The sequence below is a fragment of the Silurus aristotelis genome (assembly GCF_946808225.1).
Source record: "Silurus aristotelis genome assembly, chromosome: 21".
Classification (NCBI taxonomy): Eukaryota; Metazoa; Chordata; class Actinopteri; order Siluriformes; family Siluridae; genus Silurus; species Silurus aristotelis.
In genome coordinates, this window is record NC_139594.1 from 17137062 (window position 1) to 17164899 (window position 27838).

Genomic DNA, 27838 nt, shown 5'->3' on the forward strand with positions numbered 1-27838 from the left:
TTTTGTATTTAATTTTTTAATAAATATAACTCTTATCCCGTTAAAATTTACAATGTGGTCTGCATTGGGTTGCTGCAAATCTTTACAAAGGTTAAGTTGCCTAAAAAGCATGTTATTGTTTTGTTACCTTCCATCCTTCTACACCACAGAATAGAAACAGTGGATTTCTATTGCACACGTATTCTGCTTTGCATAAACTTAATGAATAAAAATCACATATAGCTCCAAAACCCCAACAAACCATTCATTTTTAGGTTTACAATAATTCCTTTGATGTTTTTTTATATCGTTAAATGCCTCTGATCACTTGATATTTGATGACTATTAGAAAAAAAGAAAACCATGATAAAGAACAATAAGAACCAGGTTACAAATCTAACCCCAAAAAACACGGGGAATAAGAGACAAATGAAAAGGAAAATAGCCTGTGTACAATCATTTATTTTTTTAGGTAGGTAGCATAGAAAAAAATGTCATCCCATATATCCACCACCATATCCTTTAATCGATCACATTCAAAATATACATACAAATAATCCAATATTAATACTAATAAGCAAATACTTTTACTGTTTTAAAAAAAAAAACCCCGCCATGTACAGGCATTTTGTGAGATCCATGACCCTACAATCAAGTAAATAAGAATGGAAATTTAGTGAATTTATATTGCAAGAAGAGTACATTTGTACGCTTCCCAAAAAACTTTCCGATTCTCTTACTTACAATATTTTTGTGCTGTATTTCCTGCATAAAGAATAAATCAGCCCACCAAAAGAGGGGTGACTAAACAGATGTGGTGGAGTTTCCCTTTCAAATGTTTGACATCACCTAGACAGCATTTTCCAGTCGGCCATTCCAATTATACACACTAAATACTTGTGGTGTATTATTGGATTCTGCGCCCAAAGCTGGTAGCCTGCACTCCCGGGCATTCTTGTGATAATACACAAACACACAGATAAGGAAAAGGAAATGTGTTAAAGGAAGTGCATGGGGGGGTTTTGAGGAACGTTGGAGGTGCTTTAGCATGACACTTCAGTGGATTTGGGCACGGACTGGTCCACAGAGCTGTTCTCCGCAGAGTCGGTGTGCGAGCGGGCGCGCTGGGCGTCGGCGGTGTGGGCGCGGCCCCGGCCTTCGTTAGTGTGCGAGCGGCTGCGACTGCCCTCGTTGGTGTGAGAACGGCTGCGGTTGCCATCGAAGGAGGTCACACTTGAGCCCGAGGCTGTGCGAGAGCGGACCAGGCGAGTCATACTGGCTGAGGGCACTAAGAGAGCAGGGGAAAAAAAATCTAAACTAGCAGATCCTTCTACATTTACGCCATTTAGCAGACGTCCTTATCCAGACCGACTCGCTTTTTTTATTCTCACTCAAACAAATGAGTAACTATGGGGTTAAGGGCTTTGCTCAGGATACCAGGAGGGGCACTTGTATTTGAACTCATGACCCAAAGTTCACCTTAACCACTAAGATACCACCTCCCCCTGATACTAAGCTCTGACCCTAAGCTCAGAAGATGTGCGACACCCTGAATGAGATACACATTCACACCTAAGTGCAATTTAGAGTAGCCGTTCCTCCTACTGCTATGCTTCTGAGAGATATTTGGAAACAATAGAACCAGGAGCAATAAGTTCAGCTCAGTTCAGTTCAGTTCAGTTATCTCTGTAGGGAAAGTAAAAGTTATTTATGCGTAAAAATAGATAAAGAATTAATAGTTTCATTTAACACTGATAGATTTCATTAGTCTAATTGGCCATCATTTACCACTGTAGGAAAAAGAATTTAAGAATTCAATTGTTTGGGGTATAAAAGCTAATTTTGAGCTGTGGTCCCCAAACTATCGTCACCACATTTGGAACGGCCCTCTGAACAATGCCAGAGACATATTTTGAAATTTGATAATAAAGGTTGGCTTTCAAACTAAAATTTCCATTACACATTAATAGAGGTCAAGGCACCGATAGTTGATTGTTGGAACTCGGCCAAAATCCATACAGATAGTTTTTCCGGCATCTGTTCGGCTGTCACTACGAGAGCGGCCTCTAGAGGTGAATCACTGACGCCACGTGCTGTTTGTTTCCACATGTAAGATTGCGTGCTGCACGGAGAGTGCCATATACGATTTACACTTTGGAATTAGATAACTATATGTATACATTAATATATTCATTTTTTTTTTTTTTAGCACATTTTCATGAGTCATTAATGTGTTTTTTTTAGGAACACAATATCATCAGCCAGATTGTAACAATTCAAAAGAGTAAGATATAGGACGCCTCTTCTTATTCACAATGATGTTAACACTCTTATATATACCGTCTATGCTCTGTAACTTTATCCCTAACTGTTTACTGCTGCCTGCTACAGCACAGTGCTGCCCTCATAAGTTGTTATATCAGCATCTTCATATTTCTAAACTTTAAATATACATAGAAACAAATAAAACTTTATAAAAAAACTGTAAGGAGTGGATATATGTGGCAATAAGGGGGTTAAACATTTATTATATTTCATCAGATGTTTTGATTTGAACAAGATCACAACGTAGGCGAAACTTTCTATTTTATTAATCATTTAAATAATTGTGGATTAAATACTTACTGTAGCCCATTCCCTGTATAAAGTATTTGAAGGCTTCAATCAGCTTTCCAGGCTGTGAATAAAATAAGAACTAAGGTTAAATCTATACAGTTTATGCTGTTTCCTGTATGTTTTTTTCTTTCAGGACATATGTTCAGGATGGCATTAGAATTGGCATTCATGCCTCATAAGCTGTCAATAATGGTCCTCGAATAAAAAAATGCTGCCAATGTGTCTAGCAAACAAAACAAGCAACACACCTGGTCAACCTGAGGCAAACCTCCGCAGTCAGCCATCTGTGGGGGAAAAAGGAGAGAAATGTAATTTTAAATGGCAACTTTCGGCCATTAAACGTGTCTCACTGCCCGTTTTCTTCTACACGCTCTCAAGGACTTGAAAACAACACCACTATCAGCATGAATTTCTTAACCATCAAGTGTTCCATTAACCAGCCTATTCACAACACTTATCAGCAACAAATGAGTCAGTTAAGCCATTATAAACCTGCTTTCCCCATGGCAACTCGGGTCAGGCCCGAGGAAATTAGGTCATCTGGAGCAAGAATTCTGCCCTTGGTGTAACCATAAAAATGAGCCTGGATGCACCCTTGGTAAATCAGTCACCAGGTGCTGAGCTATCGGAATCTTATCAGCTCCAAACTTTTCCATCCAGGCCATGAATAATCGAGCGGATTAAAGAGCCACAGTATGTGAGACCACTCACCTTGAGCAGCGTGGTCTTGGTTGGGTCCAGCTTAGTGTTGCATTCAACCTGTGAAGAAAAAAAAAAGATAAATTATAATAAATAATAACCCAAGAAAAACCAAAAGCCATTTTATAATGGCTGTTCGACCTGCAGCAATATAATTAATTAATGTCACAGATTTAAAAAATAAAGTGGACGTGTGCTATAATGTTCTGGGTATTAGACCTACCACAGCGTCCACTGCAGGAGAGCTATCTCCAACCACGAGAAGGGAGGGGCACCTGAAAGCAAAGAAAGACCAAATCATTACACCATAAAACAGTACATATGAACTAACACAAAATTCAGGCAATGATCTCAACTCACTTGAGGGTTCTGACATTAATGTTTCCTCCAGGAACGGGCCTCTCGATCTCCAAGTCTCTTCGGCTACCAGGCAGAAGCACAAACTCCAGTCATTTTTGAAAGTCTGACCGAGTGATTATAGTTATTGATGGCAAAATGAGTCTCTATTCACCTGTTGTATGCCTTGACAAAGAGATGCAGGTTGTACTGATTCATGTCATTCAGGACGTGGTGGCGGTACGTACCAATCAGGTCATGGTTGTGTTGAATTTCTTCCTAAATGCATAAAAAAAAATACTTTAAAATTTTAAGTACTTTCGCAATAATCATAAAAATGACCTGGCAACATAACAGGTTTAATCTCACCTTCCCAAACAGGTGGCTGATGATCATGTCGGGCATGGCATGAGTCCAACCACTGATCTGTAATATATTTTAATTGCAAATGGTTACTTATACCAATAAGGAACAACATTATTTAACCACATAAACCAGGAGGTCCAGAAGTGTGTTCAGGCGCCTGTGGATTTTCCTGTTAGTTTTACTGTAATTACGGAATAATTCATAGTAGTGACTGAATAACTTATTTTTCAATGATAAATAAGATTCAAGATATATAACTTCACTTATACAGAAATGCTAGAGAATTAATTCCATTTTTAAAAGATGTATTACCTTTTGTGCAGCCCAGTCCATCCAACCCTCAGCGCATGGATTGATGTTGATTAAAACAATACCTTCGACCATTTTAGGGTAGTCCAGCTGCAAAAAAAAAAATAATAATTCAAAAATACAGTTTCATTCATAATAATTCTGAAACTTAAATGCATCAAAAAAATATAGATAGATAGATAGATAGATAGATAGATAGATAGATAGATAGATAGATAGATAGATAGATAGATAGATGCAATATAATAGCAACTGTGGAAATTGATAACCATTAAAAAATATACTTAAAAGTAAACTAAAATGTGACAAAAAACTGAAATAATAATACAAAAAAATGTAAAAGTTGGCGCCAATAAGCTGCGAAAAAAATCAGATCAGAATTCCCTTTGCCGCACCGATTGGTGTTTAACAAGTTTGGAACATTCCAAAGTGGCTAAACAAGGCAAAAAAAAAAAACAATAAAGAACGATAACATGGACGGCAAATCAGCTTGTTCTGCTTGTAATCCAGGTTTGATTAAATTTTTTTTTTTCAAAAAGTATCAAGTTATTAAAAGGGCAACTCACAGCAAACTTCGCAAGAATGTAGGCTCCGGCTCCAACCGCCATCCCGATCACACTCTTAAGACTAGGCATATAATAATGACATATACCTATAAGAATCCTTCGCTTTTTTTTTTTTTTCAAAGCATGAGCACGTGAAATACTGGTGAGCATAAAAAATGCAATATTACCCAAAATGTTTTAGGACCAGAGGAAGAGTCTCGGAAAGCTGGTCCATAGAAGGGTACTCATATCTAAAATAAATCAAAAGATGCCAAATTACATATTTTCCATTAATAACGTACATTCGAATGATGAAAATATTTCTGTATACCCGTAATCCTCCTGTTGAAGACCAGCAGGTCATGGCAAAATGTTTTTTTAAATCTTGATGCATGCTGAATTCAAATAAAACTAGTTTCCTGTAGATCCGTTCTATAATAGAGATTTTTTCATTTCATCGACACTATAGAGCAGACTAAAGATCGAACTGTGTACTATTCTTTCATCTACAGTATGATAACCTATTTAATTGTAAGACCAATCTAAGGTAAGTCCAAGGCTAATCATTAACAGAGGCGAAAAAGTCTAAACACGGACTTGTCAAAACTCAAAGACTCAAAGGTCAAAGGTTGCATCTCGCCTAACCTACTTCAATTTCCTAGCTTACCCGGTGGAAAAAGTATTAGCGCCCTCGTGCTGGCCTGGTGCGTCCACGTGGCACACTGCAAAGTGCTGCATGATCTCCTGCATGTCCTCGTGTTGGAACAGAGTGTCAAAGCAGGTCTTGTCTGTAGAGAAAAAAAGAAATGAAAAAATTGGTATATTCATGGTACATATTGAAAGCCATTAAACGAGTGTGCTGGAATTAGGTTTAATCCAATACTCAATACTTACGGTTCAATCCAATGTCATGGAAGGTCAGAATAACAGGTCTGTCACCCTTAGGTACTCCTTTCATAGTACAGTGGATTCTGCCGTACGGGGTTTCAACATCATGCTCCTGTACAGGCAAGAACCATAATAAAATAAGGTGGATGCTGTCTATATATATATATATATATTATATATATATATATACATATATATATACATTTTATTAATTAATTAATAAAAAACATTATTGAGCAAGATTTAGGATTATATTGGAAGCCACGAACTCTGAATAACCCTGCATACATAAATATAAAGATATAATCTACTTTGTCATGCAATATAAGCATCCCTAATAGACATATCCAATTAAGGCACAGATCATTATACACTGGCAGCATCCGTACAAATAATTCATTACACGGCGTTAAACGTAACCGCTCAATCCTTCATCATCTCGAATCCGAATTCAATGTCTGTGAATGCCAGGATGAACAATCCTCATGCAAAAGCTGGAGTCTGTACTCACAAAAACATCGATCTCGAACACCACGTCTGATTCGGAATCCTCAAGAACCATTTCTACAGCTGGTTGTATGAAGTAGAAACACTAAGAGCAACTAATGTTCAGTAAATAGGTAAAGATCCAGCTTTGCAAGCTTTTGCATCTGTGCTCAAGGCTTTATACCCCTCCTGCCACTCCTCTTCCTAAGCCCTTCGCTCCCGGCGTGCTTCGCGCCAAGACCAAAACAAGATAAATCCAGTTGAAGAAATCTGTAAATTGGATCAGGCCGTATCAGACAACTTGAATATTCGGCCATCGGAAACTTCAAGGCCTATTTTCCTCTCGAGTGAAGTTTATCATTCGAGGAAGCTGAACACAAGCATGCCTTTGGGTCAAACATTCACGTGATGCACTTCCTTTGAACCATTTACCAGCATCAACTTCACTCTAAATCAAATGATCTGATGTTTTAGAGAGGTTTTGATCTGTAACAGGGCCCATGGTACATTTTACTTGATGGTACTTTTATGCAAACTCAGGCCAGCAAATAATTTTTTTGATTTATTATGAAAGTCTGAGCTAGGAAGTGGAAATGAGAAGTTACTTTTTCACGTGTGGAACGTTTTTCACAGGACGTGCTCAATCCTTTTTTTTTCATTTTTGTGTGAAAAATAGTGCAGGGATTCTGGTAGGTCTCAGGCTGTGAATAAACCGGTCTCTATTTCCTTAAATACATGAAGACAATCAAAGTGAATCTAACACTTTATCTAACATTTTGGAGATGTTTCCTTTTAATCATTTATTGTTTAATCTTAAATGACACTATGCATTATCATGACACCATACACACCACAGATGTGGTTTTGGTCACATCTGTCGAAATGCACCTAAAGCACAGTAACGGAACTGATAAAAACCTATGGGAATATAAGAGTTTACACAAAGCAAGGAGATAAAGCTCCTGTGCTCCAAAAACTGGGACTGACTGAAGACGAACACATGTTGTCTCACCATCACTGCTAATCCCCTTTAAGAATACAAGCCCTACGTGTAAAAACTGCCAGCAGCCCTGAACCAGTTCGGGGCAGATGGCTGTTGCATCCTTCTGCCTCCTACGTCACTACAGGCTACATAATAAACACATGACCTGGAATCTGATCACTCTAATCTGTAGGGGTCAGCATGGGAGGGCAAGCTGTTGCATTCCCTCACATCACAAGTCCAAGGCCACTCTGCAAGTGACTGGCATGATGCAGCACGAGAGCATCTGACGCTCCGGAGGAGTTTTTTAAATAAAATAAGTGTTAAGCGAAAATATGAAAGGACTCCGACCTCGTCACAAACAAGCCATTATCCATACGTCTATAACATTTTATGTGTGGGTTTCATTATTCATTGAAACAACATAGAGGTCAAGTATAGTCATCTGAACTCAAATCAGGCGGCCTAAAGCTAAAATACACAAATATGGAGTTGTGTATTGTCTTATAACACAGCGTTCCACAACTTTTTTGCGCCAGTTTAATGACCTTTAAGGTGTGGCGGATAGATACAACAACATAAAATGATACGACCATAAAAACTGGTATTTTCTAAATATAATAACAAACGTGAATCCGCTGTGCTGTTTTTTGTTCATTTTGCTCGCTTGGGGGTTTGAATTTAGCCGTAATGTATTATGTGCTATGGGCCGGAGCCCCTTTAAGAAGGTAGTGGATGGAGGTAAGACATGTGACTGAGGCATCAAGACATGCATCAGGAGTGAGTCATAGACAGATGTGGCAGAGAGAATCCGCCATAATATTTATTATGTAAGTTATGTATTCTTTCTGTGCGGCCCGGTACCAATTGACCCACGGATATTATATTATAACGTAATCTTATCCAGGATCCTAAATACACTAATAGGGTTATCAAGACATAATATTTTTTTCATGCACATGCAAGCAAAAATCGTAACTAATACAGATTTATTAACAATGAAACAATTACTTCTGCATTCTATTAACACAATAATACCATGTTTCTATCTCTTTTTAAACACTGCAACACAATATTAACGTATGCACACTAAATATTTTGCACCACAGGGTGGCAATAGTTTTGACTGTAGTTTTAATAATTTTATTGACTTGGTTCTTTGAATCTCGTCCTCTGAAATGAACAAATCCGTTTCTGCGTCATTTTGTTCTTTTCGTTCCTTCGATCGGAAATAAAATAAAAAAGATAGATAGAATTAAGTAGATCCCACAACATCTCGCCAGCTTTATAGCTCCAATAATGAAAATATGACGATGCCTCTGAAAACCTCTCATATCCTTTCTGGTCGGCGTCGTTCGTTCTTTTGTCACGTGACTTCCATAGGAACTATGCAGCGCACGCATGAGATTAACCGTTCAATTCTGTTTCCTGTGTAATGAAATGCATAGCATCTATAGGTGTCACGCGATAAAAGAACGAACGACTCGGTCTAGAACAGTCGAGACTACTCATTTCTGTTTCCTGTACATAACCTACAGAGATTTAGCTTTGCTTTCTCCAGAAAATGAACAAATGACTCTTTGAAACTACTCGTTCTTCTGAGTCACATTAAAGACTCAGACTCATCACTTTACATTACTTACGCAAACATTACATTTAGAGCATTTGTCAGATGCCCTTATCCAGAGTGACTTACATTTAGCTTATTTACACAAGTGAGCGGCTATGGGGTTAGGGGCCTTGTTTAGGGGCCCAGGAGTGGCAGAATGGTACAGCTGTGATTTGCACTCATGAACTTCAAATTCAAAGTCCAATGCCTTAACCACTAAGCTACTAAGCTGTACTTTCCACTTGATTTACTTGGTTTTTGTATATATACAGTACAGACCAAAAGTTTGGACACACCTTCTCATTCAAAGAGTTTTCTTTATTTTCATGACTATGAAAATTGTAGCGTCACACTGAAGGCATCAAAACTATGAATTAACACATGTGGAATTATATATGGAATTATATACATAACAAAAAAGTGAACTGAAAATATATCATATTGTAGGTTCTTCAAAGTAGCCACCTTTTGCTTAGATTACTGCTTTGCACACTCTTGGCATTCTCTTGATGCCTACTTTGAAGAACCCACAATATGACATATTTTCAGTTCACTTTTTTGTTATGTATATAATTCCATATATAATTCCACATGTGTTAATTCATAGTTTTGATGCCTTCAGTGTGACGCTACAATTTTCATAGTCATGAAAATAAAGAAAACTCTTTGAATGAGAAGGTGTGTCCAAACTTTTGGTCTGTACTGTATATATATATATATATATATATATATATATATATATATATATATATATATATATATATATATATATATATATATATATATATATGTGATGAATATAAAGCGGTAATTAAAATAAAATCGATTTTAGAATATAAATGTTAAAAGACTTGCCTTTATTTCAAGCTGCTGAACAGCGTCTCTTAATCCCTGAAGTACACAAAGAACAAGAACAACATTTAGCCAATGTGTGTAAAGGAAATTTGGTTTTGTTTTAAAGTAATGAGACAATTAATCATAATCATACCTGGAGGTCCTTGTCAAGCAAATGTCTTGTCTCAATCTGGATCTCCTCCATTTTTTCGGTTGTAGAGAAGCCTGTGAGAATGAAAAAAAAAAAAGAAAAGCAATATTTTATATAGCAGTGTAACTTATCTTTTGCAATATGTCCAAAACACAGTAAAGTTATTGACATTTATGGCATTCGGTAGATGCCTTTGTCTAGAGAGACTTTAGGGCCTTGCTTAGGTGCCCACCAGCAGCACTTTGGAGGTGGTGGGATTTGAACCACCACCAATTTCTCATCCCACATCTCAGTTAGATAGATTATACATTTCTCTAGCTGGCTCTGTTACTCTGTTTACCATACATCTCTTTTTTCAGATCCTGACTCTAAACAGGAAGCACATCTCATACACATTCATTTCAATAGTAAACATATCGAGAATTCGAACGTGTCCCCGTGTAGTTTTTTTTACTAAAAAAACTAAAAATAACATTAGGTTTTAAAAATGCTATTTTCCACTCAATAGGTTACATTTTTCCAAAGTATTTTTCTTATGATCCTGAATGGATTCTTCTGTATGCGGAGATTTTTACACTTTAACCGAGGAGGGAAAACGCAATTAGACAACAGCGATGCTGGCACTTATGGAGGATGGCAGCCGGAATGTCGCTGTGCATGTAAATGGGACGTGAGTTTGAACAGGCTCTTTGTTTGGGAAGAGGTTTCTAAAGGTCATCAGTCAGGCTCTTCCTCTATGGCGAAGCCTGGCCGCAGCACAGAGGAAGCCACTGACACAGCCTCTTCCACAGCTCCCTCCCTTGCGCTCCTCCCTTTCTACACAACCACAGCATGGCTTTGAAGCAATGTTAAAGGCCTTTGTGCCACAGCTGCCTGTTGATCTGAAGTTCAAGCTAGGTCACTTTTCAAGGAGTGATCCTGTAGGTTTGCGAACACGAGTTCCTCTGCTTTTCACCTTTTGTAGAAGGGAACAGTTTCAGCCCCTACACACATTCCTGCTAGCGACTATGTGAAAGCTAGATGAATACTGCCTTAGTCATGATGAAATCAGCCCCTTGAATTTACTGTAAAACCTTGAAGTCAGTCATAAGATGAGTTAGCATTGTGACCTCTCAAATTCTCTTTCTCCTTTCCAAAACCTGTGCACTTCTTGTCTATCCTAGTTAATTGTTTACCTGGGAGGAAAAAAGTCAGTTAAGTAAGCCTTAGTCAAATCCACATGCTGTGCTTCATAGGAACACAACCTGTCATCTGCTAAGACATTAACCCTCCCTGTTGCATAAAAAAACGCATCCAGGGCCACCTGCTCACTGTGGATCGACACACATAGGAGTTCCAACCGTGACACCAATGATTATTTGCATAATTTATAGGCCGTCTCGTATGACTAAATAAAGCTCCATGCAGACTTGCTTGGTCAATGCTTGGTTATTCGGCATTATATTTATTACCTTTTTGTGTGCACGTTTATACCAGTGCTTAAAAATATGAATACAAGCTACAGCTTGTATCTCTGACCATTAGTCATTGCATAAAATCTTAAGTAATGTTAGTATCGGTTCCTGTAATTCACTGCTAGAGCTTGCTTTATTACCAATCGCTGGTTCAACAGGAAAAGGAGTCTGTGCCTCTTTTAAGAAGCAGCTTTTTAAATATAAATATAGAAATATATATCACATGAAAGCCTTCTTTCACTTGTACTGACCACGTTCGAGTTAGCATGTTCACGTGTAAACGTTTGTTCCACACACTACAAGTATCTAAAAGTTATAGCTACGAGTGAGATCTGGCACCAGTTAAAGACAAACATCACTTTCCTGATCTTCGGTTACTTATTTATCAGTCACATCCTCAGGCCTGATAGACGAGTTATGCTTGATAAGACTTGCATAACAGATACGTAACGATTTGCTCTTTTGACACGGTTTTATCATTATCTTGCAAGAACAAGCAATTTAAGCCAAGATCTGGACATGTGGGATGTCTGATTAACAACAAGAAGTTCTATCTTTAAACCAGGTTATTTAATATAAGTAGCCCTATGCCTTATTTCCTATTTCTTACAACCACACAAAACACCGTTACGGATCGCATCGGCATCATTTACCTCCTAATCGACGGCTGCGCATTTTTAAAGCTGTAGAATGAAAAGGTAAAATGAACGCACCGTATAATGAATAGGGTGTGGTTACACAATTAGAAAGTACACACACATGAAGCATGTCAAGGTTCCTTTGAAATTTTAACTCAAGATTACAAAAGCAACAAATTGCTTTATATTATCCTATTTTAAAAAAAGATTTGCCAGAAGTGCAAAAAAAATTAAGGAAATGACCAAAGCAAGCACATGCTTTTGACCTCACACACTTTTCAGAGTGTGTCAAATCCCTTGCAGGGTAATTCATAAAAAAACAAAAAAAAAACAAAACAAAAAAAAACCACTGACCAAATAATGCTTGATAATGCTTGAAGCCATGATACAGCCCCCCTAGAAGAGAAAGGGTTAAGGGCCATGCTCAAGATAGCCAACAGTGGCAGCGTGGCAGTGCTGAGGTTTGAACCCACAACCTTCAGATCAGTGACCACATAGCGACCACCTCCCTCCATCAACTCCTGAAAAGTTTTCCTGGGGTGTCTCATCAGCTTATGATGCTACGAGAGCGTACAATACACCAGCTGGCGTTAAGGATCATTCTTAAGGGTGTGACTTTTTTGTATAGTGTTTTTAATAATACACAATCTAAAATGGACATTTATATATTAGTGCCTATGAAATTATGTATTTATTCATTATTTCAGGGAGTTTAAGATGCATACACAGACTATATATAATAAGCTGTGTACAGTGCAGATTTATAGAGTAGACAGAACAGAAGATGCTTTTGACTTGTCACATGTTTTTTACAGAACAGTGAAATTATTTCTTCACATATCCTGGAGATTTTAGGAATCTGGGGTTAGACATTATAACGCCCCTGGAGGACAGAGGGTTAAGGGCCTTGTTTAAGGGCACAACAGAAAGAGCTTGGTGAAACTGGTACTGAACCCACAACCTTCAGATCACTAACCCAGAAGCTTAACTATTGAGCTCCCACCACCTCAAGGTAGTGCAGGGGTTTTTACTCTTTCATCTGACATATAAATATTAAACCCAAGCTGAAGACAGCTGTACAGCTGTAACTTAATAATATCTACTGCCAAACTGCCATTTATTACTGTAATTTATCTGCCTGCCTGCAGGGGGCATTTCATTTTAAAAACCTGCCAGACCAAACACAAACACTGGAGGGGTAAAAATACAGAGGGAAACAGTTTAAGGTGGGAAAACAATAACAAAAACAAACAAACAAAAATAAGAAAACAACAACTGCAATCCGCGTGAAAAGTCGCGCGCACGTGCCACGGCGCGCACGTCACAACACCGACGCGACGCGACGCGACGCTCGAGACGCTTCGTCGCGTTGCGAACGAGGTTGAATGGGAAAGAGTAAAGAAGAAATCCTGAGCAGACACATCTAGTAGATCATCTAAAGGTCAGAGTGTTACTTGGTTTAGAGCTTGCTCAGGCTACGCACGAGTGAAAATGTACAGACAGTCATTATTATACAAAAAAGAATCGGAAAGAAAAACCCAGAACGCATTGTAAAAAGGTATTATGAGGTCATAACTTACCTTGTTTTCTCTCTAGATGTCCAGTAAGAATGAGTGGAAAAGTTGCTGCCGTGTTCTCTCCTCTTTCTACAGGATGTCTCATGCATGAGTGTTATAAAGCCTTGTGTGAAACCCAGCCCACTACAAGCCAATCCCACTGCTGTTAGGCAACACAGTGACACCTTCACCCCCAGACATCTTTCCTGCATCACTACACCTCACTACACCATCTCACACCACCTACACTACACCATCTCACACCAAATCGCCTGGTCATTCAGATTCGATCAAACCTGGCCGATTGCCTGTAATATTCATTTGTATTTACCCTTTATGGAAGTAGAAAAGCACACGCATGTCACATGTGAGTGTTGTTTAATCACATGGGGGCAAAAAAAAAAGTTGAGTCAAATAAACACCTGACATCAGGTCATGAATTTGTGTGTTTTACATCTCAAATGTAAAAATCAATCGATTTAGGTCTAAAAAATATATATATATATATCTGATATTAATTATCTATATACACCACAATATGTAAAGAAACCATAAATTGTACAAGGGATATAAGTGTATTTTTTAGGAAACACCCCCCCAGTACACAAAAGAGTCAAAAGATGCTTCATTGGCTTCTTTGAATAGTTTGAAAAGGTCTTAAGATTCCTAACAGGACCCTAAAGATAATACAATTCATTTCTAGAGCGTTTTTAGCTGTGGGCATTGTCTCAAAACAGCTTTACAGAGAGGAAGCATGTATATAGTTGTATATATATAGAAAATTATCATTGTAAGTTGATCCCTTATGATCGTCAGATGATATGAGGAAGAAACCTTGAGAGGAACCAGACTCAAAAGGGAACCGCCATCCTCATCACTGAATGCCCATTCATTACAGTTCCATTATTGTTGAGGTGTTCAGGGTTAGATGCAAAACTTTTAATGCAACCTGTGGTCCTAAACCATTGTAGCAGACTGCGGATATCAATTCCGGTCCAAATCCATCCTCAAAGTTCTTGAGTTGCTCAGGAACTTTGTGGATCTTTAGGCTGTTCTTGTGGAACCATCTACATCTACACAAAATGGTCTCCAATTGAGAGGACTCCATCCAGAGGTTGGGCGTCAGGATGAATCTGGCCGTGAAGAAAAGGACAGGAACATTGATCACTGGTGCCTCAGGAGCAGAGAGAGAGAGAGAATTTGGACACTCTTTTGTTGCTTTCTACATAGAAGCGTTATAAAAGGCTTCTTCCGGATGTTCAACTGAAAAGTCCTTAATGTTTTTGATCTGACCTTTTTTATTTATTATATGCAAATCTGGTAATAAAGAATAATCACAGTTTGTTTGTGTACAGGTGCGTGCATGTGCTTGTGTTTGTGTGCATGTATTTGTGACTGCGTGTCTGGGTCTCCGTATTTGTATGGGCGTGCATGTGTGTGTGTGTGTGTGTGTGTGTGTGTGTGTGTGTGTGTGTGTGTGTGTGTGTGTAAGTGACTCATTCACTTGTTGCCAAAGCAGTTTTTTTAGAGGAAGTATGGTGGTATTGCTAAACCGCTGCCTTTTCAGCTTCCAAAACATCAGCTAAGAACTGCAGTTCTGTGAAAGTGTAAAATCTTTATTTGGCTTGTGTTTCTCGTTGGCATGTTGTGTAGCTTTTCAGATCGTGGATCTAATTGAATAATCGATTCATAAACAAATTTAATAATAATGTCATTTTTGTTCTTCAAGTCTGGCACCAGTGTTCTGAAAGCATTAGTGAAAACTGAGTGTTCTTTTTTCAATTTCATACAATTGCTTATTAGAGTTTGTGCAAGGAACAATATCCAACCATAACCCTTGCTTTTTTAACCATATACACCAGGGGTCACCAACATGAAGCCAGGTCACCCGCAAGGACCACAGAGGCCGCCCACCAAAGCACCACTTACCGGTGAGCTACATCTATCTGTTTCCTACGTTGTTAAATCATTGTTGATAATTATTGTGAGAAATCATTTACATGATCAGTGTCTTCACATAGATGAATATCATTAATTATTTATAATAACATATAATTAAAGGTAAATTGAGCAAATTTGTTATTTCAGAAGTGTGTATCAAACTGGTAGACCTTCTCATTAATCAGTACCCAAGAAGTAGTTTTCAGAATTAAGTTAATTTGGTGACCCCTGATATACACTATATGGACATCTGTTGGTACACCTGATCTTTCCTGCCCTATGTGGTTCTTCTCCATACTGTTACCTCAAAACTAGAGGCACACAATTGTATTTGCATGCGGTATGATTTTGTATGCGGTATGATTTTGCATTTACTTAAGCTTGGAAACCCAAACCTGTTCCATCATGGCAATGCACCTGTGCACAAATAGAGCTCCAAAGAAGATCTGGTTTACATGGTTTGGAGTTAAGGATCTTAACTGGCCTGCTATAGAGCTCTGATCTTAGCCCCGGGCCTCTTCACCTCAACTACATCAGTGAATGTCCACAAAACTCCACAACCACATTCCAAAATCTAGAGGAACATCTTCCCAGAAGAGTGGCGGGAATTATAAGAAAAAGAATCAGGACTAAATGTGGAATGCGATGCTCAAAAAGCACATACCAAACTTATGACCAGGAGTCCAGAGGTAGCAGAGGCCATTTCATATATGATGTGAAGTATGATTTTTAGGAATGTTCAACAAGTAGATATTGGGGTGTCATGGTCCGGTGTCCACAAATGTTTTGCCTATGTAGTGTGTCTCATTTAAAAAAAACTAAAACACACAAACCTGTTATTTTAACAAGGTGTGTAGACTTTTTATGTCTCATGTATATAAATTGTCAACTCGTCCTACGTACTGGTACTATATTTACTCCTACATTACCTACCCCCTTATTATGATAACCTCAGACTGAGTCTGTGTCTGTAGGAGAGAGAGCGATAAAGAGCGATTTTTGTATCTACCCTGTACAATGCTGTGTGTGGGCTGACTGCATTCACAATGAAGCTCCAAGTTAGAGCTCATACTAATCAACAAGCTGTAGGAGAAAAGCAGTCAGGAGTAGACTGCAGTATACATAAAGTTTAGTAACCATCCCATATCTCAGTTAGAGTAATAAAACATTGCTATAAACTATAACCTTATCACCATGAATTATTTTAAATTGTCTCATTGTTTAATTTTGTTAATTTTTAGTATTTCGAAGCCCGATTTTAGCTCTTGTTTCTCTCCTTTTTTTTGTCCGCCCTCCACTTACGACCCCGGAGCTCATCCACACGCCCTCTGCCACATACACATATACTGTCAAGGGCGTACATTACGGTAATGTAAATTGCTTTGTTTTGCTACATTACGTTCTCTAATATGTTAAAATATTATTATGAAATTATTAACAAATTAACACCCCATACTGGTCAACAAATTTCTACCCCATACTGGTCATTGGAACACATCTCCACTGTAAACCAGGGACTACTTGTATACAAAATCTGTATAGTGTAAATACTTTACTGATAAATTGGCTATGGTCAGCATTTTTGTGTAATTTAATGCGAAATAAAAATTCATTACAAATTATATTGTATATGACATCAATTTGTGTGAGAAGTAGGATCATCACTATATCTATTTATGTTCATTCCCCTTTATTAATAATCTTATCGTTTCCTCACTAACCCGGTGAGGCGGGGAGGCGAGCCCCGGTGGGCTCTCGCTTCTGGCTTCCAAGCCCTCCCCGGTGCCCCGGCGACCCTGCGGCCTACCAGGGGCGGCGACCCCGCTCCAGGGACAGTGGCAGGTGGGGAGTTTGACTGGGGCGATACACCTGTCAAAGTGTAAGGCAGGTGTCTTAAGGCGAGCTCGGGGATTACAGAAACCTCCTGTGGAGCAGAAGGGCAAAAGCTCGCTTGATCTTGATTTTCAGGATGAACACAGACCGTGAAAGCGGGGCCTCAAGCAGGAGGTGTCAGAAAAGTTACCACAGGGATAACTGGCTTGTGGCGGCCAAGCGTTCATAGCGGCGTCACTTTTCGATCCTTCGATGTCGGTTCTTCCTATCATTGTGAAGCAGAATTCACCACTATAGAGTGTCGTCTGAGCACATGCTTCCATTGGAATGAGGAACACAGGATCGAATTATTTTGATAAGAATGAGGTCTTTGAATAAGGCATGAGGGAAATTTGACTATTTGTACAAACGTTGTAATTGTCACAAATTTGCTCACTTTCATATACAGAGCTAGAAATAGTGTATAATAGTGAATATTTAATATGTGAGTATTTTGTTTTGTTTTTTAATCAGAGATATAAATATGATCTTAGATTTTTGGACTGGACTGCATGACCTCAGTTACCTCAGTTTAAAGATTTGTATTCAGACACTGCAGTAGAAGGAGCAATGAAATGAAAGCCCTGAGACTCAAGACTTGGACCAAAGATCATATACACTACACTAAAGATAAGATTGATGGACTTTTACCCGGTCTGTATTTAAACGAGCAAGATCCGTGTCCTCACACCTACCTTTCTAGATCAAGGATTTCTCACGTAGACGTCGGTTACCTCTTTAGAGTTTATTGTACCTTTATAAATATTGCAAGGCTGTACTTATTGTCAGCTGTCAGAGTGTCCGACATTTTCACATGGAAGAAGGTCACTTGAAAGTCGTCGTTTGTTGCATAAATAAAAGTTTGTTAGTCTGTTTTTCTCATTCATTTAAACGACTTGTATCCAATAATGTACATATTTAAACAGACTTAAGCCTTTTGTGCATCATTGCTTATTTTTGTACCCATCATGAAAAGCATGGGTGCAAATGCAGTAAAAAAACTGACTATCTTTATTACTTTAAGCAGTCCAATACGAAATAACTGGCAAATACATAAATAAAGCCATTTAGAAAACGTGAGACGTTTAAACAGAATCCAGGAGGCAAAACATTGGCAAAAATAACAAGTCAAGAAACATAGGGCTTGGTAGGTCCATGGAAACAGGTCAAAAAGAGAGTTCCATTGCAATGATTTTGCGAATCTGTTTTTTTTTTTTTAAGTGTGTGGGGGTGTAAGTAATTAAACCCATCTGTCCTTCATCGGTGGACCCGGTCTCTGTCTGTAAATGTGTCTTTTTGGAATTGCACTTTTCAATGGCATTCTTTGAAGCCCATGATGATTGCTGAGAGTTGGATCCCACTCTGGGAAACCTTCACTTTTTAGGCCTCCCCCTTGGACATGGACTAGTGGGTGTGCTCTATTGAGCTTTGAAAGGACATTGGGGTCCTAGATGTCTTTAGTGGGTACACAGCATTGTTCCCATTCTACCAAATATTTTAGAAGGCACTTCCTGCATCTAGACTAAAGAATGTCCTGTAGCAGGGGTTATGTTAAAAGAAGCATGTGGGGGGTGTATAGGTGAGGTGTCTCTGCAGCAAAGGGGCCCCAAAATGGCAGGCTCAAGAACGCATGTTAGCTTGTTGATGACGTTTACCAATCATCCCACATTCCTCTCTGTAATGAGATTGTTTTTAATCATAACCTCTCACATCAGAGGCTGTAAACTTTGACTCTGATAACTTCTCTGATGGAGCTCCCGGGCCTGTTTCCCCTGATGAGGAGAAGGACATAGCAGGGTCAGAGATGCAAGTGCAGCCTTTATTTAATAGAAAAAGAGACAAATACTTATAAACAAAATAAACACAATATGAACAAAGAATCAAAGAACTTTGGAACAAGAGTACAAAACTGAGCAAGGATAAAAAAACAAAAACAAGAGGTGTTCAATACAATAAATTTTTATTTGTAGAAAACCTTTAACAATAGACATTTTATATAAGTTGTATAAAATTCTAATGTATAAGTTTACTGCCTGTAAAATTGTTCCTTATTATATAAGGTCCAATACTATTACAACATATTTAAAAATGTTTATTATATAAACAAGTACTGTTCAGTGATTGGTCCTTAACTGCAAAACTGTTCATGCAACCTGTGCTCCTGAGCCATTGTAGTAGAATGTTGCTATTAATTCCAGTCCAAATTCCACCTTCAAAGTTCTTGAATTACTCAGGAACTTTATGGATCGTTAGGATGTTCTTGTGGAACCATCTCCAGCTACACAGAGTGGTCTCTAGTTGAAGACAACTCCATCCGGAAGAAGAGCGTCGGGCAGATCCAAAGAGAAGAAAGAGACAGGAACACTGATCACTAGTATCTCAGGAGCATGTTTAACACAGAGACAGAGACAAAGAGAGAAGGGCAAGTGGTAATTAATTGACAATGTGATTCAGGTGGATGGTCGTATGTAGTCTTAGGCATTTGTTCGGTTTATATATTTGACATTAGTCATTTGACATTTAGAGAATAAAGCCATGAATCCATATGCCACCATGCGTTGGGAACCTGGCTGAAGTAATTGGGACGTCGGAGACGTGTTCAACTCCTTCATCCTATGAGAAACATCTCCTCTTCGGATAGCACGCGGATGTAACCATCGATATCCTTAGAGACGACTACTGGTCGCCATTTCAGACTGCACAAAGTTTCTATTTTCTTTCAATTTCCTATTTGTCTGCCTGATTTATTTTTTTTGCTAAATAAATTGTTTTCTCCGTGACCGCTGCAGTGTCCGTTTACTATTATAACTTTGTTCTTATGCACCAAAAGACAAAGAATTTCCTTTTTGGTAAATCCTATAGTAAAGTCTGATTTAACCAAATTCTCCAAAACACTGAAACTTTTCTTTCAATTTTGTGATTTTTCTCAAAATATTACCACTTTAATCTCGTATTGTTACGACTTTATTCTCGTAAGTTTAACAATTTTCTCCAAAAATTACGATTAATTCTAATATAAGAATCAAATTTTTTTATTGACATGCCACAAAAACGGCATTGTAAAACAAAATGCTGTTGTTATTTAAAGATAAAAAGGTTTTCAGAAGATCTCTGGCATGTCCTGCAAAATTTGGAACAACCTAACGAATGCACAAAAAGAGACAAGTGTTTTAAAGGCACTGAGTGGTCATTTGGAAAAAAATCAGTTTGTCATTGGTTTTTATTTAGGAAGATTTCAGGTCAGTGTTTATGAGGACACTATCATGTGTACCTGTTCTGTCTGTGAAGCCACTAAGTCATGCATTTGGTATTAATAAGTCTTTCACCCTTGTCCGGTTTTTCTAGTGTCTGTTGTTTCACAGTGTGAGGAAAGATAAGCAAAACTGAAGGTATTCAGTTCCTCAAGCATAAATACATAAACACTGGCCCTTCTGGTCTTGTTTGGTTTGGCTGAGTGTCAAAAATAAAAAGACTGAAGCTGCACTCTGTACAACGGCAAACGTCTTGACAAGAAATCAAAAACAAAAAGAATCAAATAGGGACTTTATATTTTGGGTCATTATTTATGTAATTAGACATCAGGGATGAAGCATAATCACAAAAAAGTGATTAATAAGATACCAATGATGATGTGGAAAGCGTAATGTAAAGCGTTAACATAAGCGTTAGCATAACATATCACAGTGCTGTTGAATTGTATGGGAGGTGGTAGTTCATTGGGGGAAGGTGGTAGTTCAGTGTGTGTGTGTGTGTGGGGGGGGGGGGGTTCAGTGAGGGGAGGTGGTTGTTCAGTGGGTAGAGGTGGTAGTTCAGTGGCGGAAGGTGGTAGTTCAGTGGGCGAAGGTGGTAATTCAGTGGGGGGAGGTGGTAGTTCATTGTAGGAAGGGGGGATAATTAAGTGAGTGAAGGTGGTAGTTCAGTGGGTAGAGGTGGTAGTTCAGTGGGGGGGAGGTGGTAGCTCAGTGGGGGGAGGTGATAGCTCAGTGGGTGGATGTGATAGTTAAGTGTGTGGAGGTGGTAGTACAGTGGGTAGAAGGTGGTAATTCAGAGGTGGGAGGTGGTAGTTGAGTGTTTGTGTGTGTGTGTGTGGGGGGGGGGGGGGGGGGATGTATTAGCTCAGTGAATAAAGCCCAGGGTTACTTTTTGGAAGGTTGGAGGTTCAGTCCCCAGCATCACCATCTCTTGGGCCCTCAAACATTTGTGCTCCAGAGGGTGTAACATTGCAGACCCCAGCTTTTTATTTTGCTGGTAAATGCAAAGAAAAAAATTCACTGTTCTGTAAAGTACATGTGACAAGTAAAAAGTACCTTTCTGTTTGGCCAGAAGGTGTCGGTTAAGAATCAGAAAAAAAAATTTTCTGAACGTCAAGACAATCTTCATGACAGGAAGCCTTTTAGCTGCCCTTTTTTCATAGACAAACATATTAGGATTCCTGACTTTTCCAGCCATTTGAGGTTCTTTTCCAAACTGTTTTTACCATAAACTTGTAGGCACACAATTGTAAAGGATGAATCTGGATGCGGTAGCATGAAATCTTTCCTTGGGGATCCAAACCTCTTCCAGCATGACAGTGCCTCTGTGTACAAAGTCAGCTTCACGAAAACATGCATGACTTTGAGTTGAACATCTAAAATGGCCTGTTGAACCCTTTTGCACTCCAGGCCTCTTCACCTTACCTAACCTCACCTCACATCAGTGAATGTCCAGAAATCTCCACAAGCACACTGCAAAATCTAGAGGAACTTCTTCCCAGAAGAGTGGAAGATATTATGACAGCAAATGAAGACTAAATGTGAAATAGGATGTTCAAAAAACACATACCAACCTTATGGCCAGGTGTCCACAGAGTCCACAGTGTATAGATCACCGCACATAGTATATGTGCTATTGGGAATGAACTTGCAGATGTTCCACATACAACAGTTTATTGTAACAATAATTCCTTATTATAATATAAAACTCCCCACTTATTTTTACTTATACATTTGATAGTAATTTTTGGTGGAATTTTAGGTTCAGTGGAGATGTATTCGTTTTAACAAATGTTTTGTATGACATACTGTAGCATCAGGCTCAGATGTAACTGCACCATTTAAACCGCCTCAGGATATGATGCGGTGATGCTGGTAGTGATTCAGAGCCTTATGACGTTGACTCAGGAAAGTCTTGTTCAGAGTTTGACTCAGGAAATACTTGTGCGTCTGCTTCCGTCTGATCTCCACCAATGTCTCTCAGGATGTGTGTTTTAAACATTTAGCCTCTGCATTACATCCAGTAACAAAAAGTGTATGCAAAAAAAATCATGCAACAGTCCAAACAGTAGTTTGCACAATGTCTTCGAGGAGGAGATCACATGATCGTGTTGCACATTCATCTTTGGACTGTGCTCTTGGGGTGTAAAAAAAAAAAAGTCAGTCATAAATGAGCATGGAACAAGGGTCCAGTGTTTGGGTCAATCATAAACTAGGCAATGGGGAGCCAAAAGCTAATTATTTCAGTGGGTTTAGAGTGAAGCATATAAAGAAAGCCACAGAGACAATACAATTTCACAATGGTTTCAGCTTCATTCTAGGGCAAAATTGTTATAATCAGTTATAACAAGTGCAGGAATTTATATATAAAAACAATTTCAAGTAGAAACCCACCAATGCATTTTATTTTGTTTCTTTTACCTGCAGGCATGTGATTAACAGTTCATGTAATCGGTTGGGAGAATATCTGATCTTTCAGCGCTACATGCAACGCGTAATCATAGAGCAACAATAACCATCCTACATCCCCCAGATAACCTTGATGTTTATAATTGTAAAGTTACTCTATAACCTGGTACCAGGTTTGGCTAATGTGCAACCAAAACAAAAACATAAGCAGGTTTCCAGCATGCAGCTTTTCTTATAAGGGCCAAAGAAGAAATGTTTTACCCATGTTTTGCCGATTACTCTTAATCATTTGAGCGTTAAAGCTTATAAAGACGTGTCTGTTGATCAAACGCTTCTGTGGCACGCTATTCTTTGGCTTACAATACCAATAAATCCGGGCTGCAAAAAAAAATTCCATAAAGTCGAAACTATCCTCAGAGTGCACACAAACGGTGCATGTGGCAAGAACCAGTCCGTTACCTATTCTCAGATTAGACTCTCTCTATGGCAATTTTTGGACACAATGTTAGGGACACACAATAGTCCTTTGTCCTGTTGCTTGTCAGACTGTACGAACATGAGTTGTCATTACGTCTGACCGTACGAATGACTCACACAAGGACACATCTGAAGTTTTATAACGTAATTAAGCCACGACACATTCAGACCTACGTTTTCTCGCTAATGGTAAGTAGCAGCAAACAAAAACATGGAATCTGTAGTGTTAATTTTGTTCATGACACGCCTCGATAATAAAAAAAAAACCTCATACAAACAATTAAAAACTTTCCTTCATAACTTGATAAGTTTTGCTTATGACACTGGCAGAATTTTATCAGAGAAAAATGATCGTCCATTAATCGCCTGTCAGTGAACATGTCAAACCTGCAATCAAAGACTACAGATTTTAGCCTAGGATTTAAGGAATCTTTTCGGACTTATAGAATTTGTGTCAGACGACCACATTGTGGCCAAAAATGCACAGCTAAATAGCCTGCTTTTACATTAGCGATTAAGAGAACAAACAGGCACTTGCTCGTAGACATTTGCATGTCAACAAGCATAAAATGATGCCGTTCCTGGACGCTTGCTATACTTCTGTGCTAACCAATTGACAGTAAATATCTTTTCATGCACTGGAGTGGCTCAAATCTTCCACCAATATTTTGGTGCTAAAAAAAGCCGCCATCTTAAATAGGTAAATAGTTCAATAGCACTCACTGCCATTATTATCAACTGCTCTTAGAAACACATTAAAGCCATTAGGAAAAAGCAAACAGATCCTTGGACAACACTGTTTTCCTTTCACATTGTCCTGTCCTGAAGAGTGGAAGGTCTTATCTTCAACCGTAATTCATTGACTACCGATCTACATTTTAGGCGATCATTCCAAGTAGGCTGGCCTTCAATCTGTTTGATAAACGCTGGTGTGTACACATTTAGACTTCTCCCACACCGCAATTAAGCACTGGTGTACCACATGAGTGTGTGTTTAGGTCTATTCTTCTACACCCTCTTCACCAATAACTGTGTATATGCCCAGGCCTTAAACACCATCATGAGTCTCTCATAAGGCACAGACTTTAAAGATTTAATGGTATCTCATAGCTTGCTACTGATTGTAACCTTTGCTGTTTTCACAAGCTAATATGTTAGCACTTGAGAGCATACAAACCAGCATTTTTACATGAAATGTGTTTTTCTTAAAATTCCTCTAGCCTCCTTTTAAGTCAAGTCAAGGAACTTTAATTGTCATTCCAACCATACATACCTGACCAGTACACAGTGAAATGACACAACGTTCCTCCAGAACACTGGTGGAAAACACAGAGCTACACACAGAGCTAAAGACTAAAAACAAATAGACAATACAAGAAAGTGCGTGACAGATACACAAAACACACACAACAGTACAGTACAATGAACAAGATTGTACTTGTAAACATTTACACAAAAAACAGCAACAGCAGCAATCGAGTAGGTATGCAAAGAGAGCATGTTATAATATGGGTATAGACTTGGATGGGTTTGAATCGTATTGAGTATTTAGAGGTGTAGATAAGTTCGTGTTGGCAACAATCTCTTTTCACTTTTGACAAAGTAGAAATTACTATTCTGAAGGATGGAGCATTGATTACCATAATTACAAATGTTAATCAACCTGTTGATCTCTGATAGGGAGCATATAGACTGGTGTCCCATCCTAGATATTCCTAACTTATGCCCATTGCTCCCTGGATCAAACCAGGATAAAGTGGCTACAGAACATAAATAAATTAGAAATGAGATGATAAATTGCCCAGTCTGTGTTTTATGACCTTCAGAACAGTGCAGCGGAGAAAATGTCTCTTTCTGCTACAGCGTGATGGAAATTCTTTAACGAATTTTCTGCCGACGCTGGAAGATCTAATCCCACTCAAAATGTGACATATGCTTATGACCTCTGTGTGGTTCTGCAGGTTTTACCACGGGACCTAACAAATGCTAACGTACATGTTTGGATTGGTTTTTTTTGTTGTTTACTTTAGGACTGCAGAGGATCCTGGAATGATTTCATTCAAGTGTGAACCACAATTGCATTTCGCAGCACATTCATCCAGGTCATATTACTTCCACATTGCTATACTATACTAATAATACTATATATTATATATTATAAAGCAGAAATAGTGCATTCATTTTTGCATATATTACAGTTTTTTTAACAACATGCTTCTAACGAGTTGAATCAATCTGCACATTTGGTTCTATCTATTCTTTAAGTATAAAAGAAAGAATAATGAAAAAACTGTGCACTATGTAAACAGTGGGCAGATATTGCTTACAAACACTGCACCATCATCATCTGCTGCAGCAAGCACATCTGACTATGGAACAACATGGGATCCCTGATTTAGATGACAACAAGAGTTTGATTTGACACCAAATAAAAGGCTTGTTGTCAAATAAATGCGGAGATTCCATGTGTGTTCCAGCAGTCTCAGTGAACTGAATCAGCTCCACAAAACCATTCAACATTTCTTTTTTTTCCCAGCATATTTTGCCATTATTTAAAAAAAGAAATTTTAATACCTGCCCTAGAATTACTCGTAAATACTTGTTATGGATTTTTTTGTTTTGTTCATAAGACACCGCAACTCAATGAGGTGGAAAAAATCCCGAATGTGACTGAACCTGTTTTCGTTTTTCTGAGAATACTAACAGGGACCAGAGTGACCAGTGGAAAGCAGAGGAAGGTCATGTTGTGGACAGAGATGCATTTTAATGCACACAAAAACAAAACGATAAGCAAAAATGCTGTGAAAAACGAACGCACAGTTGCCTCATACTGTGCACTTGGACGCTTCAATGATTATTAGATAGGCGCCACGTAACGCTGTTGATCGAGGATCGTTCACGTGCTCGCATATTCATCAACCTCTGATCACAAGACCACAATAATAAAGGTGGTAACTCAGCGGTTTAGTTATTAGACTCTGGATTAAAAGATCATAATTTGATATCCCAGAGCAACCAAGCTGCCACTGATGGGCCCTTGAGCAAGGCCCTTAACCCTCAACTGCTCGGTTGTAAGTCAGTCTGGATAACAAGCCATGTCAATGTAAATGATGAGAAATTCCAGCCACACAGGAAGAGCATTTGAAAAATTTAGAAGAAAACAAGCTTAAATATAAACATCCAAGTTCAGATGCCAAAGACACGTACAACACGAGACAGCATGCCCTGGTTTGGAGATGATCCTCAAAGACTATATAAGCATTTACCAGAGATGTGTACATGAGAAGTTGTAAGAGTTCAAGGAGACAACCGAAGTAGGATTTGAACCCCCATCTGATCTGAGTATAAAGACATCAGAGTAAAATATTACTATTAAGTAAAAGTGCTGCTTTTTCACTTTCACGTGAGGAAATATATAAAAGCATTTGCCTTAAAATGTACTTCAGTATCTAAAGTACTATGATTTATTACAGCTACTGTATAATGTTCCTATTATCATTTTTAGCACAAGACTGTTGCTTAATCAACTCATTTTATGTGAAAAGACATTAGTGTTACTCTGTTACACACTGATCTATTAACAGAATGATATTATTGAATCAAACACTGATTGGTTTCTATTAAAATGATCATGAGCCCAAAACTCTTTCAACTACTTCGATTAAAGCCACGGGTGTTGTGGCGAGTTCGAGTCTGGATTTTCTTCCATTATTTCTTATTTCTATAAGTAGATACACCAAGTTCAAAACAGAGCGCGAGCTCTTCCCTGATTAGTGGCTCGTGTTTGACCGTTCACATTTTAAATCGGAAATAAAAAAGGAACGACTGATTTCGCAGAAAACGTAGTTGAGTTCCGTTCTCGCCAAACAGGAATTCTTCAGTAAACTGTCCACCACGGCTCATCAGAGACGATTCCAATTTCATTTACAAGCCAACACATTTTTTAACCCACTTTCTATAAGACTTTCTACTTTTACAAGCAGTTTTTAGTTCCGAGTGCTCAAAATCCCTCAAAAGTAAACGAAGACATGCCCCAGCACACGTTTTCATTATAAACCCGAGACAGAGGCTTTGGTAATCATTAGTCACCTGGCACTGCTGAGAAAGACTATAGTAAAGCCCGGGACACATCGGCACGTCAGGGAATGTCAGTTAATTATTTGGCAGTCCTCCTTTAAATACAAGGCATGTGATTAGCTTTTGAGTTCAAATCAAGGTCATGCAAAACAAAACAATACACTATGGCAGAAGTTTCCAAACCTTTTATAAATTTGCATTGAAATATCAATAGATGCATTTATTTCTCACATGTACTTTACAGAACAGTGAGACTCTTTCTTCACACATAAGGAAACTGGGGTCAGAGGGCATGGTCAGTGCTGGGGCTCAAATCCTTGACCTTCCAATCGGTAACCCAAAGCTTTAGCCATTGCACTCCCA

General features: G+C 38.5%; 1 protein-coding gene and 1 long non-coding RNA gene across 3 annotated transcripts in view; one reads left to right on the plus strand and one right to left on the minus strand.

The window, feature by feature from the left end:
• ndrg1a (N-myc downstream regulated 1a) lies at window positions 1–13617 on the minus strand. Of its 2 annotated transcripts, XM_083523765.1 has the most exons (16): window positions 13473–13617; window positions 9804–9874; window positions 9671–9706; window positions 5745–5850; window positions 5518–5638; window positions 5039–5101; window positions 4872–4932; window positions 4309–4395; window positions 4000–4056; window positions 3806–3909; window positions 3655–3717; window positions 3518–3569; window positions 3307–3354; window positions 2844–2879; window positions 2605–2656; window positions 1–1267 (listed from the first exon to the last, which is right to left on the minus strand). In XM_083523765.1, the coding sequence occupies exons 1-16, from the start codon at window positions 13552–13554 to the stop codon at window positions 1023–1025; spliced, it is 1284 nt and encodes a 427-aa protein (XP_083379891.1). In that variant the 5' UTR covers window positions 13555–13617; the 3' UTR covers window positions 1–1022. The 2 variants fall into 2 exon arrangements, with proteins under 2 accessions (XP_083379891.1, XP_083379892.1); XM_083523766.1 differs by lacking the exons at window positions 9671–9706; window positions 9804–9874; window positions 13473–13617 and adding an exon at window positions 6250–6633.
• Window positions 12280–27838, plus strand: part of LOC310716581 — a 19096-nt gene continuing 3537 nt past the window's right edge. Inside the window, exons 1-2 of the long non-coding RNA XR_014530635.1 lie at window positions 12280–13333; window positions 15311–15379. This is a non-coding gene — a long non-coding RNA (uncharacterized lncRNA). The remainder of the gene's footprint in view (window positions 13334–15310; window positions 15380–27838) is intronic.